The 16481-nt window shown below is 41.9% G+C and overlaps 1 protein-coding gene across 1 annotated transcript; it reads right to left on the bottom strand.

The window, feature by feature from the left end:
* Positions 1-6304: 6304 nt before the first annotated feature.
* Positions 6305-14941, bottom strand: LOC133411866 (elongation of very long chain fatty acids protein 4-like). Its single transcript, XM_061694623.1, has 8 exons — positions 14585-14941; positions 12628-12694; positions 12374-12561; positions 10776-10856; positions 10587-10643; positions 10359-10473; positions 10160-10287; positions 6305-7368 (listed from the first exon to the last, which is right to left on the bottom strand). Exons 1-8 carry the CDS (start codon positions 14588-14590, stop codon positions 7186-7188), a joined length of 825 nt encoding a protein of 274 aa, XP_061550607.1. The 5' UTR covers positions 14591-14941; the 3' UTR covers positions 6305-7185.
* Positions 14942-16481: the final 1540 nt, after the last annotated feature.

The following is a 16481-nucleotide window of genomic DNA, read 5'->3' as shown; positions in this document are numbered from 1 at the left end:
GATGACTGCTTCAGAAACAACGTGAAAATCCATCCATCCATCCATTTTCTGAGCCGCTTCTCCTCACTGGGGTCGCGGGCGTGCTGGAGCCTATCCCAGCTATCATCGGGCAGGAGGCGGGGTACACCCTGAACTGGTTGCCAGCCAATCGCATGGCACATAGAAACAAACAACCATTCACACTCGCATTCACACCTACGGGCAATTTAGAGTCTCCAATTCATGCATGTTTTTGGGATGTGGGAGGAAACCGGAGTGCCCGGAGAAAACCCACGCAGGCACAGGGAGAACATGCAAACTCCACACAGGCGGGGCCGGGGATTGAACCCCGGACCTCAGAACTGTGAGGCAGATGCTCTAACCAGTCTCCACCGTGCCACCGAAGATAACCATTAAAAATAAAGAAATAAATAAATACATCTGACTTCATCCCTCCATACGAAACCCACAAACACAGGTATTTCTTTTACTTTATTGTAATGGACTTTTAATAGTTAAGTATATGTTGTGGTTCTCATCTTGTACTGAGATTTCTGCTAGGGCTTCTACGGTATTTAGACTGTGATTGCCTCCTTTAGTATTGTCAGGTTTTCAGAATCAGAATCATCGTTTTTTGCCAAGTATGCCAAAAACACACAAGGAATTTGTCTTCGGTAGTTGGAGCCGCTCTAGTACGACAACAGACATTTGACAGAAAATACTTTTGACACATAAAAACATAAAAAGACAGTACAGAGAGTCACTGAGCAATTAAAGGTTACCAGTAATGTGGTAATGCCGATACGTTTATTTTTTATTTTTTGACCATTGTGCAAATCATGCCGAGTCCTAGAGCAATTTAGAGCAGTTGGAAATGACTAATAGACCAATAGTCTGGTACAGTGACCATTGTGCAAATGGCGCAGAGACTTCAAGAAATGTAAGCAGTTTAAAGTGACTAGTAGTAAAATAATCTGGAACAGTGTCAATTGTGCAAATGGTGCAGATACTTCTCAAGCAGATGAGTGGCCAGTATTGGTCAACCACAAATATGCAAATAGTCCCAGTAGCGAGACTACTACAGTGAGCACACGAATATTATTGGCCCGACAGAGATGTGACAACAATCTCAAGACAAAATTGGCTGCATTTTACAATGGAATTGGAGGTTTACTGTTTAAGAAGTTAATGGCAAGAGGGAAGAAGCTGTTGGAATGTCTGCTAGTTCTAGTTTGCATTGTTCGATAGGGCCTACTTGAGGGAAGGAACTGGACGAATTGGTGACCAGGATGTGGAGTGTCCAAAAGGATTTTGCATGCGTTTGTCTTAGTTCTGGCAGTGTGCAAGTCCTCAAGGGTAGCCAGGGGGGTACTGAGAATTTATTCGGCAGTTTTGATTGTCCGTATTGCTGTTCTGCTGTTTTCCTGCCCATGTCTCATTATTAGCTTCACCTGTGTTCTGTCAGCGTGCTCCTGCATCTGCCCTCATGTTTTCACCAATCACCTTTCCTCTTCCACGTTGTGTGTGTGTCCTGTGAAGGTGTGTCTCAACTTTGTCCGGTTCTCGTCTTAAGTTGATTTACACTAGTCACAAAAAGTTAGTAATATTGGGCATTCGGATGAAATGTCAGGATGAACTTAAAATGCACTATAACCTGGTGATCTTGATGGCATTCTATCAACATTTGCATGGACATTTTCAACTGTTTTCAAACTGTGTTCTAGTATCTATACACGACTTGCTGTTCTCGAACAAGGGGCTCAAAGGCTTAATATGAACATTCACAACAAGTGTTTGTTGTTTTTTCTTTATTTTCCAGTGATCACTTCTGAGACTTTCTTTGACTCTTCCAGTCTCTCTGTAGCTCTGTTGCAACCTGATTATGACACACTAAACTCAGTAGTTATTTCCCTCTGAGAACATCCTGTTTGAAGCCTGTCAATGGCTAGGGACCGTTGATCAATTGTTAGCTCTGCCTGTGTGCTGTAAACTTACATTGATTACATACATCATTGATCTGTAACAGTAGTCAAAATTACAAATTTGCTTGTTATACTGCAATGGGCAGCAGCAGATTTCGGACACTGGACAGTCTTATAAAAGAATGCAAATGTATTAGAATTGACATTTAAGAATAAATATATATTTCTTTAAAAAAAAGCACAACCCAACCATAACTGCTTACCTCTGTTGTATCCTTGCTGTCCCGTTGACCCAAGCAAACACTTAAACACCTCAGGATGAACTCTTTCCCCAAATCAAACAAAGAGAGGGAGCGAAACAGCCCGCAAACAAGGGAACACGTGTGTAGTTAAAGTGTTTTAGATTCACCAACTCCAAGGTCCATTCCACATTCTAAACTCGCCTGTGTAGATGGAGTTTGCATATTATCCCCGTGCCTGCGTTGGTTTTCTGTAGGTATTCTGGTTTCCTCCCACATTCCAAAAACATGCATGGTAGGGTAATTGGGTAAAAGACTGTAAATTGTCAGTAGGTGTGAATGTGACTACGAATGGTTGTTTGTTTCTATATGCCCTGCGATTGGCTGGCGACCAGTTCAGGGTGTACGCCGCCTAGGTGCCAGCACACCCGCGGCCCTAGTGAGGATAAGAGGTTCAAAAGATGGATGGACAATGTGGTCAATCACAAAGCACACATCGACAAACAACCATACAAACTCAAATTCACACCGATGGTCAATTTAGTATTCAACTGACCGAACATGCATTTTTATTTTTATTTTTAAACATGGGAGGTAGTCGGAGGGCTTGGAGATAACCCACGCAAGCACGAGGAGAAAATGTAAACTCTAAACAGGAGGGCCTGTCCCGAGATTTAAACATTGAACATTTTGACTGTAAGACAGAGGTGCTATCCACTAGTTCACTGTGCTGTCTCAGAATCATCTACGGGTATGTGTTTATCATACCAAATTTATTTTGTCACAATGCTGGAGGCTATGGGTATCTTAGCCTCTGTGATATTTATAGTGGGCATTACAACTCACTACAAACTTGAGTTCTTAAAAAATTAAGCACAATTATATTAAAATCCTGACAACAATCTTTATTGCATGGCCGATTTTCAGCTTGCACATCTCAGTATTAATTTTGTACTTGAAAGAAAAAGTAAGGCTTACCTCCCCACAGTTGCTGCTTAGTGCTTACTAAATGCATACACATCTCTTGCACCTTTAGTCTTTAGTCTGTGCATTGCGCTAGTTTTGTCAATACCATTTGCATTTATTTTATGCCATAGTTTTCCCCTTCATTCTCTTTTTTTTTGACTCAAAGGTACCACATTTAAAGTAATTTTTTGGTTACAAACCTCAAAGAGAACCAGCCCACACACAATGCAGGACAGGTGTTAAAGAATAAAATAGTAGTACGGATGGTTTGCTTCTAACAATTCACCGATGAAAGAATGAACCCACACGCCCCAAAACACATACCTCCATATGCTCCTAATAAATGCCTTATAAAAACACAAAAGTAAAAACTTCGTTACACCCATGCGTATGAACACACACGCGCACATATATTTGCAGCTTCAGGTCACCAAACTGTGCAACCTATTGTCAAAGTGTTGCGGGTCACCACTGAGGTCACCATAATTATTGTTACATAATTGTAGTCAGCCACCGTACTGACCTATATTATGTTCCCAAACAGAAGAGAAACAACAGCAGCTTTATCAGCTTCATGTAAGGAAAAAAAACCAGATGGTCCATTTAGTGTGAATACACACACACACACAGACAAACACACACCCCTACCCTTCTAACACTTCAACCCTATATTTACCGGATGTGAGAGTTGATGTGGCTTCCATGGGCGTGCGGAACTTCCTCCACAAATTCGCATTTTTTGGCTTTGACATATAACCGATTCTCTAAAAGGCGTTGCAATACCAAGTGAACAAGTCACCGGTGTTCATCGAGGTTTCCGGAAAAAAATAAGAATATCATCCAAATCAACAAAACAGAACTGGCCAATCATGTCACACAGCATATCAAAGTGGCTCATAGGTGTGTTAAATGTGGCCTTCCACTCATCATCATCTATAATCCTCACCAAATGATACCCATTACGCAGGTCCAGCTTGGTGAAGATGGATGCAGAGTGTAACAGAACGGAGACAGAGTCCAAAACAGGCAACAGATACTTTTTTTTTTTTTTTTTTTTTTACCGTTATGTCCTTAAGACCCTCGTAGTCAATGCACAGACGGACGATCTTATCGTTCTTATCAGTGAAGAAGCCCACGTCTACTGAGGAGGATGAAGGACAAATGAGCCCCAACGCAAGCGATTTCGAAACTTTATATCTTGTAAAAGAAGCATTGGGAACTAGCTCGATAACATAATCATAAGAATGATGTGGCGGGGGAGATTGGGTCCTGTCTTTACTTACTTTACTCATGGTATTCGGTAGGTACAGAAGACAGGTTTGACGATTCGACCTCCCCAGGCCTTGAGAGTTTGGAATATGGTACGGAGCGCTGGAAGCAAACAGAATGTCAAAACAAGCTCCAACTGATTTATCTTGATGTTGGGATTGTGGTCTTTAAAACCAGTTCAGCCCAGTAATACAGGTGCACAAACTCTACACTCGTGATGGTGACAACATCAAAGTAAACCCATATCGCCATTGAGATCGTGCACCTCTTTAGGCTTCTCTAAGTTTATAAGTAAGCAACTAAGGGACTTAATGACTGAAAACTCCGCGAAACAGTCATCAGCACCTGAGTCCACCGAAACAGTGACCTCCACGCTGCTACCATTCTGTAAAATAAGACCTGGACTGAAATATGAAATAAGTCTTTCACTTCAAAACCGACAAAGGGTACTCACAGTTCTTCTCGTGGCGCTGGGAATTTGAGGTAGGTAGAGGAGATGCTGCCATTGAACGAGTCGAGAAGACATCGTAAAGTTCCTGGCAATCTGAGAAGACGGGACAGATTGCTACCTGATTTCTGGGCCGCCTGCGGTCCTCCAACAAGTTGCATGGACTTGTCACCCATTAGAAGTTTCCAGCCTGGATCCGAAGAAGAGGGAGATGGCACGGATCTGGGGTTGTCCACCATCGTCGTCAACCATGCTGGCTGACTCTGGAACATCCGCCGCTTGTGTTCACGTTCTTGACGCGTTCACGTTATTAAAGCCGATTGCCGAGTGTTATCGCCAAACCAATGAGGTCCTCCACGCAAATCGTTTCATCTCGACCTGCTGGTTCATTTTTGCAACAGGATTGAATCCCCGCCGAAAAAGACCACAAAGTGCCTCGTCGTCAAAACCACTTTCTGCGGCCACAGTGTGTAATGAAATGGAATAATCATCGACAGATAAAGTCTCTTGAGAAATAGCCAACAGGTGACTCCCCGTTCTTTGCTTTTAACAGGGTGATCCAAAACTCTCCCGAACTCCTCAATAAAAGTAGAAAATGATGAGAGAATTTCAGAATCCCTGCTGATCCCTCCCACTCTGGGCACCACCTCTTCAACAGGCTCCCTTCAGGAAGGTGGTACCATGCCATGCCTAAATACCTTTTTTCCTCCCCCAAGGCTGTTCCATTCTAAACAAGCAGAAAAAAGAAAAAACAACAACAACAAAAATTGGTGGCCCAGACATCCCCCACTCCACCCTGTGGAAGGAAGCACAAACTCAGTAACCTCCCATACAGTCTCTACTCAGTACATCTGCATCGGACTATATATATATATTTATATATATATATATATATATATATATATTTGTTTTTAATTATTATTTTATCTTTTATTAAATCTTATCAATACTTTAATTTCTTAAAATATTGAAATGTACTTGCTTGGCACTTGACTTGTTCTGGTCTTCCCCTGAATCCGATAACAAATGTATACCGGTACATATCTCGTTGCAGCTAATTCGCATTGATTGTGTGTCTGTTTGTTTAGTCCTGTTTTTAATTATTTAAAGTGTCCTTTTTAGCGCTGATTGCCAAGGTAAATTCCTGTTTGTCTACCTCATGCATTTGGCGAATAGTGATTCTGATTCAGATTATTGGTTAAAACACAGATAGCTGACATGATTTCACAGACTGAGTGGTCGTGTTGATACTGTTGATCATCACATCCTCGTAGACAGGCCGAGGGACTGGATTCGCTTCTCAGGGACCGTCCTTAAATGCTTCATAACCATCCATTTTTTGTACCGCTTCATCCTCACAAGGGTCGCAGGCGTGCTTGGAGCCTATCCCAGCTATCTTCGGGCGAGAGGCACCCTGAACTGGTCGCCAGCCAATCACAGATGGTTTAAACAGTGTCATCCAAAGTTATAACACAGACATGTTTTGTTAGTGTTTAAAGCAAACATTTATTGTTTTGGCTCAGGGGTGATTCGAGGATCAGAGGTTTAGGGGTGCTGAACTCCCAGACAGGCATGATAAATTTCACGGTTTTGTACATTTTACCATTCAGTAGCACCTTGCCTTGAATATTATCACATGCACATGACACAACAACTAACTTCTCTCATTCCAGTTCAAGCAGAGTGTACAGCCGGTACTGTCTGACCACATGATCCATTTCCCGGTGAGAAACAAATGTCAGCTAACTCCTACCTGACAACATAAATAGTGACCTACGATTTAAATGTAGCAAAAATGAGGACTGTTAATGATTTTGAGTGGTTGAAGTTAAGACGTGCAACATACAGTGTCCTGGTTTAACCCAGGTACTTACACGTCTCACTGGAAGTTAACGTATTTCTCTGCGCAGGTAGAGTTCTCAGAGCCCAGCCAGGGAGCGGTGGGATTGGTTTGAGTTTTGTTGATAAAATATTAAGTTTCAACCAAGTACTGTAGCTATGGTTTGACACTTCTATAGATTGTTTGAAAACAACATTGTTACATTTTTATTTATTTATTTTTTTAATCTCTCAAATTTTAGGGATGCTGGGATTAATTTTAGGGGTGCTTCAGCAACCCCAAAAATAGACAAAAAACGATTGGCTTATTTACCTTCTGACCATTTCTTTGTTTATTTTTGATATGCAATTACGTGAATTATTAATGAATGGTTTTGTCCTCTATGGAGATTGTTTCTAGACATGCCAGAATATAATTTGAGTCAACAGATCATAAAACACCTGACATAAACTGTTGGGTAGGGCACATCTCTTTCAAATGAAACTAACTTCAACTCATGCATATATAAAAGTCATTTCTTTCTCACACCTTATACTTCCTTAGGTCATTGGTCTTCGATGTGAGGTAGCTGCGGTAGTAAAAGTGGATGAAGAGTGCGATGATGGTGAGAGCGTAGATAAACCCAATCAAGTTCAAGGAGTCAGGGTAGTCACAGTCAGCGAGCAAGTTGTAAACAGTGTGAATGCTTAACAGGAAAAACTGAAGCTGTAAAGAGAGAGAAAACAGGGGAAATGTGTGAGACTGGAAACAAAGTCGTAATTAAAATCCCATTGCTCACAAAGGACAAAGGTGTAAGATCAGTTTCTTATCAGAACAGACTGTTTACTGTAGGTATTGTTGGAACCCTGCACAAAATATTTATTGAGTCAGTGTCGTACAACCCCCAATTCCAATGAAGTTTAAACAAAAATAAAAACAGAATACAATGATTTGCAAATCATGTTCAACCTATATTGAATTGAATACACTACAAAGACAAGATATTTAATGTTCAAAGTGATAAAATATATTGTTTTTAGCAAATAATCATTAACTTAGAATTTTATGGCTGCAATACGTTCCCAAAAAGCTGGGACAGGTGGCAAAAAAGACTGAGAAAGTTGAGGAATGCTCATCAAACACCTGTTTGGAACATCACACAGGTGAACGGGCTAATTGGGAACAGGTGGGTGCCATGATTGGGTAGAAAAGGAGCTTCCCTGAATTGCTCAGTCATTCACAAGCAAAGATGGGGCGAGGTTCACCTCTTTGTGAACAAGTGCGTGAGAAAATAGTCGAACAGTGTAAGGACAATGTTCCTCAACGTACAATTGCAAGGAATTTAGGGAGTTCATCATCTACAGTCCATATCACCATCAAAAGGTTCAGAGAATCTGGAGAAATCACCGCATGTAAGCGGCAAGGCCGAAAACCAACGTTGAATGCCCGTGACCTTCGTTCCCTCAGGCGGCACTGCATCAAAGACCGACATTAATGTGTAAAGGATATTACCGCATGGGCTCAGGAACACTTCAGAAAACCAATGTCAGTAAATACAGTTTGGTGCTACATCCGTAAGTGCAAAGCAAAAGCGATTTATCAACAACACCCAGAAACGCCGCCGGCAATTATCAATACTAATTTATTTAATTTCTAACTAAAACACTGCGTGTGTGTGTGTGTGTTTGGCCATTCTTCCAGGAGCATATTTGTGAGGTCACTGATTTTGGATAAGAAGGCCAAGCTCTCTGTCCACTCGAAATCAACCCAAAAGGTGTTCTATCGGGTTGAGGGCAGGCCAGTCAAGTTCATCCATACTCTCATCCATGTCTTTACTGACCTTGCTTTGTGCACCAGTGCACAGAAATCTTGGAACAGGAAGGGGTAATCCCCAAACTGTTTGACTGTCCACAATCTTTTGGTATGCTTGAAGCATTCAGAGTTCCTTTCACTGGAGCTCAGATGCTAATATTTTGGACATTTCCAACTTTGTGGGAACAGTTTGGAGATGGCTCATTCCTGTTTCAACATAACTATGCTTCAGGGCACAAATCAAGGTTCATAAAGACACGGATGAGAGAGTTTGATGTGGACGAACTTGACTGACCTGCACAATCCTGACCTCAACCCTACAGAACACTTTTGGATGAATTAGAGCGGCGACTGAGAGCCAAGCCTTCTCTCCCAATATCAGTGTGGAACCACCTCACAAATGCGCTCGCACGTGCACTGCAGACATACCGATAACATTCAGACTAAGAACAGGTGAGAACCGGTTAGACAAGGAGTCGTCGAGTGAACTGACTGCTATCTGAAAAAAGAGGAGCCACTCGGCTTCTGGATCCCACGAGAGAAGGAAGAGAGTCCAGCGCGCTGTTTGCTTCTACCCGACCAAAGCGTTTGTAATTACAACCCCGATTCCAATGAAGTTGGGACGTTGTGTTAAACAGAAATAAAAACAGAATGCAATGATTTGCAAATCATGTTCAACCTATATTTACTTGAATACACTACAAAGACAAGATATTTTATATTGTTCAAACTGATAAACTTGATTGTTTTGAGCAAATAATCATTACCTTGGAATTTTATGGCTGCAAGAATTCCACCTACAAAGCTTCAACAATTAGCGTCTTCCGTTCCCAAACGTTTATTGAATGTTGTTAAAAGAAAAGGTGATGTAACACAGTGGTGACCTCGATCCCGTCCCAGCTTTTTTTGGAACGTGTTGCAGCCATAAAATCAACAAAAACACAATGTCCCAACGTCATTGGAATTGGGGTTGTAATAAATACTCAAAAGACAAGTTTAGTGTATCAGGATTCTCATTTGGAAACAAGATCACCACCAAACATTAAAAGAAGCAGAAAGAATGAATTCCATCGAGGACTTTTGCGCTGCGAGGCCAGCTGGGCAAATCCCGGGCCTCGCTGAGCATTCCTTACAGCTGTTACTTAAACCGGCGCTGACAATGTCTGTTAGTTCCGGAATTGGCCGCTGTTTCTTCACTGGCGCTGTGGCGCAATGTAGGCAGAGATGCTGTTTGCACTCTGAAATCACTTCGCTGACCCCTCTCCTATTGGATGGAACATCTGACGCCACAGCGATGCCGCTCAACTCGAGTGGATTGTTGGCATATTGTTAAGTAAAATAGTTAAAGAAACCCAAATCTTTCAACTCGAGGCGAAGTGCCACGACAATAAACGCCCGCGTTGACGAACGCCGTGGACATGGCGTTCAAAATACAGTCTTAAAAGGCTTTTATGGACACAAGCACACACACGGTCGGCGTGTACTGTCCGTCGAACCCCTGCGACTCACTGTACCGCTGGGGTTTGATCAAACCCAGGTTAAGAAAGAAGAAAATAAAAGTCGAACACACAGAAAAAGGTGAGCTCACAATGCCCAACCGAGTTCATCTAAAGTAGTTTCTTTTGTAGCACTGTGACACCACAATAAAAACAAATGTAATGAACATGAAATTTTAAAGCGTACAAACTGAGACATAAATACTAACCAGCTGTAAGATAGTGAGGTAGTGTTTCCACCAGAGATATCTGGTCATACGTGGGCCAAACGCAGCGAGACCGTAGTAGAGATACATTGCCACATGCACCAGGGAGTTGAGCAGGCCACACATGAAAGCTTTCAGCGCATATGACACAATGAGTACATAAATATTGTTGCGGCAGCTTTGCATATTTGTGTGCACTCACATTGGCCACCTGGCGCGTACTTTAACCCCAGCCAACAGTTCAAGATCATGGTGCTGTGATGGTAGACATGGAGGAAGGTCAGCTGGCTGTTCTTTTTCCTCAATATGAAAAACATCTGATTTAAGGGAAACGACACTAGCATTAGCCACTTGCATGAATAGATGGCTGCTCACTTAATTTGTGTCAACACATTCAAACCAGCAACAATAATGTGACAGTCATACTCACTGTGTCACAGAACTCTACATATTTGGAGAGGTAAAACATCCAGCACACTCTGGCCATCTGTACAACACGGTCGGACACATGGAATTAGTATTAGTCTCGTGTCAATCTATTTAGCAATAAATTAGGCGCAGACTTTGAAAATCTGATGACACGTAGGAAAGAAGTGTGCTATTTAGGGGACAGTATTACCCTCATGGCCAGTAGACTGTCGCTGTAGTCGACTGGCTGGCACAGCAGACTGTAACGAGCCATCCAGGAAGCTGCCGTAAACTGCAAAGACACAACTTGCCTTTCAGCCCAACTCTCACGTCTTCCTTCCGTCGAAAGGACACGCAAACATTTTTTTTTCAAAAATTTAAAAAAAAAATACAAAGGCAACAGTTTTTGGAAAGCAGCATGATTACAGGAAGATGGAACAACAAAGTCAACTAGCAATGATAAAAGAGAACGGAATTCAATGCACACCGCAAAGTCAACTCTGTTGAATGTTAACGTGAAGACACTCAATTCTACTTTAAAGCTGTCAGCATTTGACATTTGCATAACAGTTATGAATGTCAAAAAGCAATGGCTGACGAGGTGTCATTTCCCGTTCACTTTTAGTGGGCACAGCTCCGCGGCCTTGTGCTGACCTGTCACCTTGATACCACGGAAAAGCATCTAATTCATCATGGAGTGTTACTATGATACTAAATTAATTGGTTTAAAGTTTTACTTTTTGGAATGTACAATAAATCAAAAATCAAAAAGGGGGTGAGAAACTTACCTGTCAAGCGGAAATGTTGCTAATTCCGCATGACTTCTGAATCCGCTCAGCTGCCTGAGGTTCCCTCAACTCTGAAAGGCAACTCCTATGTTCACCTGTGTTTTGCACAGTTTTTGGAAAACAAGGGATGGGAATTTTTTAAATTTCCCTGACTTGGATATTCTGCTGTACTTTCAGCAAAACGCCTCAAGCCTAAGGTAAAAGGTCAGCGTGAGGCTGGGTGCCGTGCCCCGCTTGTCAGTCATTTCACAGGCACACATTCTGTCTCTGGTTGTTTTCCCCCAGGCGCTGTGGTTTCTTGTAAATCAAGATGGGGCCAGAGGGGGCTGATTACCCCCCACCACAAATATTTTACTCATGTTGCATCACTGTGTGGTCATAGAGTTGAACAGTTTTAACAAATATGACAAAAAGGGATTTTTTTTTTGAATTGTGATATCACTCTTTAATAAAAGTTTTAAGATGGTAACACTTTGACTTTGGGAAGGTGCGGCATGTATTTTTTTTAAAAAGCTAAGTCTTAATTTGATTTAGGATTAAATATGTCGGCGAAGGAGGAGTGAGGCAGGTGGTCAGAATATTTTAGCTGGCTTGGTTAAGTGCATGTTATGGGCTTCGAAGAAGAGGGGGAGGTTCAGCACTATTTCTTGTTTGAATTCTCATTGTAACAGCCCCTCAGTAACAAAGCAACCCCTCAGTCACATGTTCCAATACTTTTGTTAACAGGAAAAAATGGTGGATTCATACCCCCCCCCCCCCCAAAAAAGTTGCTATCTTTTAAGTTTTGTGTTTGATTCAGATGTTTATACCTGAAGGTAAACGTTGAAATGTTCATCTCTTGTCTAATGTCAAAACCGATTGTTTTTAGTCTACTGCAAAAATAAAGGACTTGACATAAGTCGTTCAAATACTTTTGGACGGGAGTGAATTTGTTGTTTGTATCTTTTGCTCCGTAACCTCTATGTTTCCATTTTTGTTGAGCGTTAAGAATAAATGGATAAAAGTTGTCACATATTAGTACCTCATAGAACATGTATGCAGACAGGAAGACCATAGAGAAATTGTAAACTATCAAGACAAGTTGGAGGTTGAAGGGCTCCTTCTTTGCCATCAGCTTCGGCCCGACCCAAACAAGGACCAGGTAGCACATAACTATAAAGGTGACGGGTGCCGGCGAGTAGACCAGCAGCCAGTTTTCTATCCTCTTATCTAGACAGAGAAAACGTGAATTAAGAACGTTTCCGAACAATATGTTTGTGCCAAATGAAAGCGTACCTCCATTTTCGAGCATTCCTTGGTAATAAAACTGGACTTTTTGCCAAATGGTGAGCTCCTGAAAACCCTGAATTGGAATAGAAACAATAATCATTGCGCTACAAGGTAAGCAAGCAATTAACACACATCAATGTAAATACAGTATTTAGGAAGGACTGAGCCAAGCAAGATTCCAACCCTGGACCTCTCGACTGTGAATCAAATATGTGAAACACCGCTCCATGTCTCAGTTGAGGCAAAATGGATTGATTGCACTGCTCAACTAGCAAAAGTGCTGTTGATTCAGTTTCAATTAGTGTGTGGTTTAAAGAACAATCAGACCTCAACGATGAGAAGTTGAGCTCCATCCATGCAGACCTCGATTATGGCACAACTCCTCTGAGGAGCATTTTTCTGCCCAATACAACAATGTTCAGGAGTTCAGAACATTTGCATCCCATTCCATCAACCAGAGATGGGGGGGGGGGACACACACACACGTAATTATGTTGCCAGTTTTATTGCTTGCCAAATACTTCAGCAAGACTTGACTTTGACTTGAACTTCATGACTTGACAAGTCATCTTGTGTAGAGTTGGAAATCTGCATCTTTTTATTGAGACAGTTTGCCTTTTTTTTTTTTTTAAATGTAAGAAACCTTTTGTGGGGGGGGGGTCATTGGCGCCAACCTGTCAACAGAGTCTGCGTTGTTGCGCGCTTGCCAGTGTGACGTCGTCACCTGCAAGAATGATGGAAGGAGCTCCAAACACAATCAAATTGGCTTGCCACTCGCGCATTAAAGAACAACAAAACTGTCACTGCAAAACTCACAAAGACAGGTAAGCTCATTTAGCAGTTTAGCTAGCTGGTCAAACATTAAGTTTCATACGCTGGTTTGGGATGATTCAAAATCCAAATTGATGTGATTGTGAACGTTTTAGTCCAGCTAAGTAGCACAACTTGGGGTGGGACGGTTTATGATAATTGTCCGAAATTTTGGTTTTCGGTTCATAGGCACGCAAGGGTCCCCCCCCCCCCCCCCCCACCCTCTCTCTCACTGTCATGCACGCTAGAGCAGAAAGTAGCGCCTAAAATATAATGTCAACCGCAGAATGCAGAAGAAGTCAAAGTCGCGTTGTTAACCTGTAGGCCGGTGCTCTCAAACTGGCGGCCCGCGGGCCATTTGCGGACCGCGAGACGGTATTTTGTGGCCCCCACCTTAATATGAAAGTTTATTATTAGTGCGGCCCTCGAGTTTTCTATGAATGTCACTTTTACAGTGTTGCGTGCGGAGCTGACGAACCTACCAATCACGGTGGGGTATATGGCTCTCGGGGGCGTGACATCGATCGGGCTTGATGCAAGCAGAGAAAAGATTTTTCAATGAGTGAAAGTTACAGCAGCGTTGCCACGGAGATTTTTCTTCTGTGCCTGTCTAGGTAAACGCGGACATTAGCCCCAGCGCGCTGTGTTCACAACACGTCCAAAAAAAAAGTGTTTTAAGTTGCTGCCCAGCGTGACATTATACGACGTATATAGGTTATGTCTCTCTCTGAATAAATCAAAGTGATGCGTGCGCGGCGAGATAAAAACAGGGTGGGGAACTCGTTGGTGTGGTCCGGTCGGATCTGCGTGGGGGTGGGCTTGTTTATCTTATCTTATTTTGTGTTAAAAAAAAAAAAAAAAAAGACATTTGAGGAGATTGGATTTTTTTTTTTTGTAATTTAAATTTAGACTCTGCCTCCAGCGGCCCCTAGGTAAATTGAGTGTCAGACCCCCGCTGTAGACCAAATGTGTGCCCTGGGCTATAGAAAATCATCAGTGACCAGTTTGTCACGGGAGATTATGCATACACCTGACTAATACCATCATCAGCAACCAGTACAAAATCAATGCCATCAAATCTATGTTTGCCTATGAGGGGAACTCTAAGGTGTTGACTGTACCGTAGAGTATACTGTTAAGCAGGAGGACCTACCTCCATTCAGGTGGCTAATTCTTGATTATCCTCTTCAGCTCCAGTGCCAGTCAAACTCATGATCCAGTTCAAACGTCTTCATACGGTGGCAATCCAATTTCTCAAAGAAGCATTTCCTGTTTTGCAACAACAAACGTGACATATTGCCTCCTGGTGACTGCTTTCAACTGTTCCATTTCCTGGTCACTACTTTTGCAATTTCCGCAATTAGGGAGGCTCAGTATTGAAGTATAATTGTTGATCATTTAATCCAGTTCACAGACTACACAGAGGATAATTGTACTAGAAAACTAGAAAATCTTTAGTTTACTAGAAAATTCTAAAAATGTCCTTCATAGTGCTCTAACCTTACATATCTGTGGCTCTAACCTTACATATCTGTGGCATTGCAAAGCACATTCATGGGGAAGGCGTGGAAAAGTCTTTCCATGTTAAAGACACAAAAAAGTGTCCGCCCCCATGTAGCTAAATAATGTAACTAAAATATTAGAAACAGTATGTGATCCAGAACTATAGTACACCAGTGTATAATACAGCAATGCTTAATTAAAGTGTGCTGTATATTTTGTTTTTTTCACTGATTACCAGATAACTAGCAACCCTTTACTGCTCAGTGACTGTTTTTTTTTTGGTCAATGTCTTTATGTCTCCAAAGTGTTCTGTAAATGGACTGCCTGTTGTCGTACTAGAGCGGCTCCAAGTACCGGAGACAAATTCCTTGTGTGTTTTGGACATACTTGGCAAATAAAGATGATTCTGATTCTGATTCTGATTAGTGACACCAACTACCGGTGACAAATTCTTTGGTTGCACTTGACCAGTCGCAATGATCCTGAATCTGAGTATCGCTCGGTCATTGTCAATCCAAACTGAAGAATTTGTGAGAAGGTTCTGCTATATTCAAAAACTGTACTCCGATTACATTGCATACAGTCACGGTAGAACAACTCTTTAAACGCGCTTCAAACTCCATTTGTATAAGCTGTTTCTTTTTTTCGCAAGACATTCAACAGTACTGGTATAGTCCATCGAATACGGCTTATGAAGGAGGTGGAAAAACTTGATATGTGCGAGCAAACTGCCCAAACTGGAATGTCCCGCCCATACCGGAATCTTCCGCCTTGTCGCACACATCAGCATGAGCTCAAAGTCCTTAAGTTCATTTACATCGGATAGAATATGCTCTAGTTTCAATTTACCTAGGCTCAATGGTCATTTGTTCATGTTTTTGTCAGCCCTGCTACAGCGAAGCTGCCACAATGTTATGATTTTGAAAAATCCGTTTTCTAATATCTCAGCAAAAACAGTGCAACCCCAAGATTATTATACTCTGATGCAAGGATAATGTTTTCCATGCAAACGGGAAAAAACATCGCGGCGAGATAAAGAGGCACAAGAAACACAACATGTAACTTCATCCCGCCAATGCAGTACCCCCAAATACAGGTAAGCTATGTCAACGTCACAACGTAACGTTTCAAGTCGTTTATTAAGAAGACAACAAAGAAAGCAACAAAACGGACATTGGCTGGGGCCCAATAAAAGCCATGCGATTCTGATTGTTTTAGTACAGCAGAGTGACTAACACACATTAAGTGAGCATTGTACATACAATATGTTGTCTTACCGCTGTCTACTGGCCTACATATTCTTTTTTTTTTGCCATGGACTTGTGACTATCATGCGGTTTGTTTGTCTTGAACAGATTTTTCAATTGAATCGTCGATTCAAAATGTGTGCCCCAAAATCCATAATGCCTTTGTTGAGTTTTCTCAGAAGGATCTCGTCGCACCTTCACCGCCAACGACACAGTACAGTTTGTCATTTCATTTTTTTTTAAATGCAACTTCATTCAGTGTGTAGTACATTTGATTTCGTACTCTCGGGTGTTGTTCAT

Source organism: Phycodurus eques, chromosome 13, assembly GCF_024500275.1.
Source record: "Phycodurus eques isolate BA_2022a chromosome 13, UOR_Pequ_1.1, whole genome shotgun sequence".
Taxonomy (NCBI): domain Eukaryota; kingdom Metazoa; phylum Chordata; class Actinopteri; order Syngnathiformes; family Syngnathidae; genus Phycodurus; species Phycodurus eques.
This window is presented reverse-complemented; position numbering and strand designations above follow the sequence as displayed.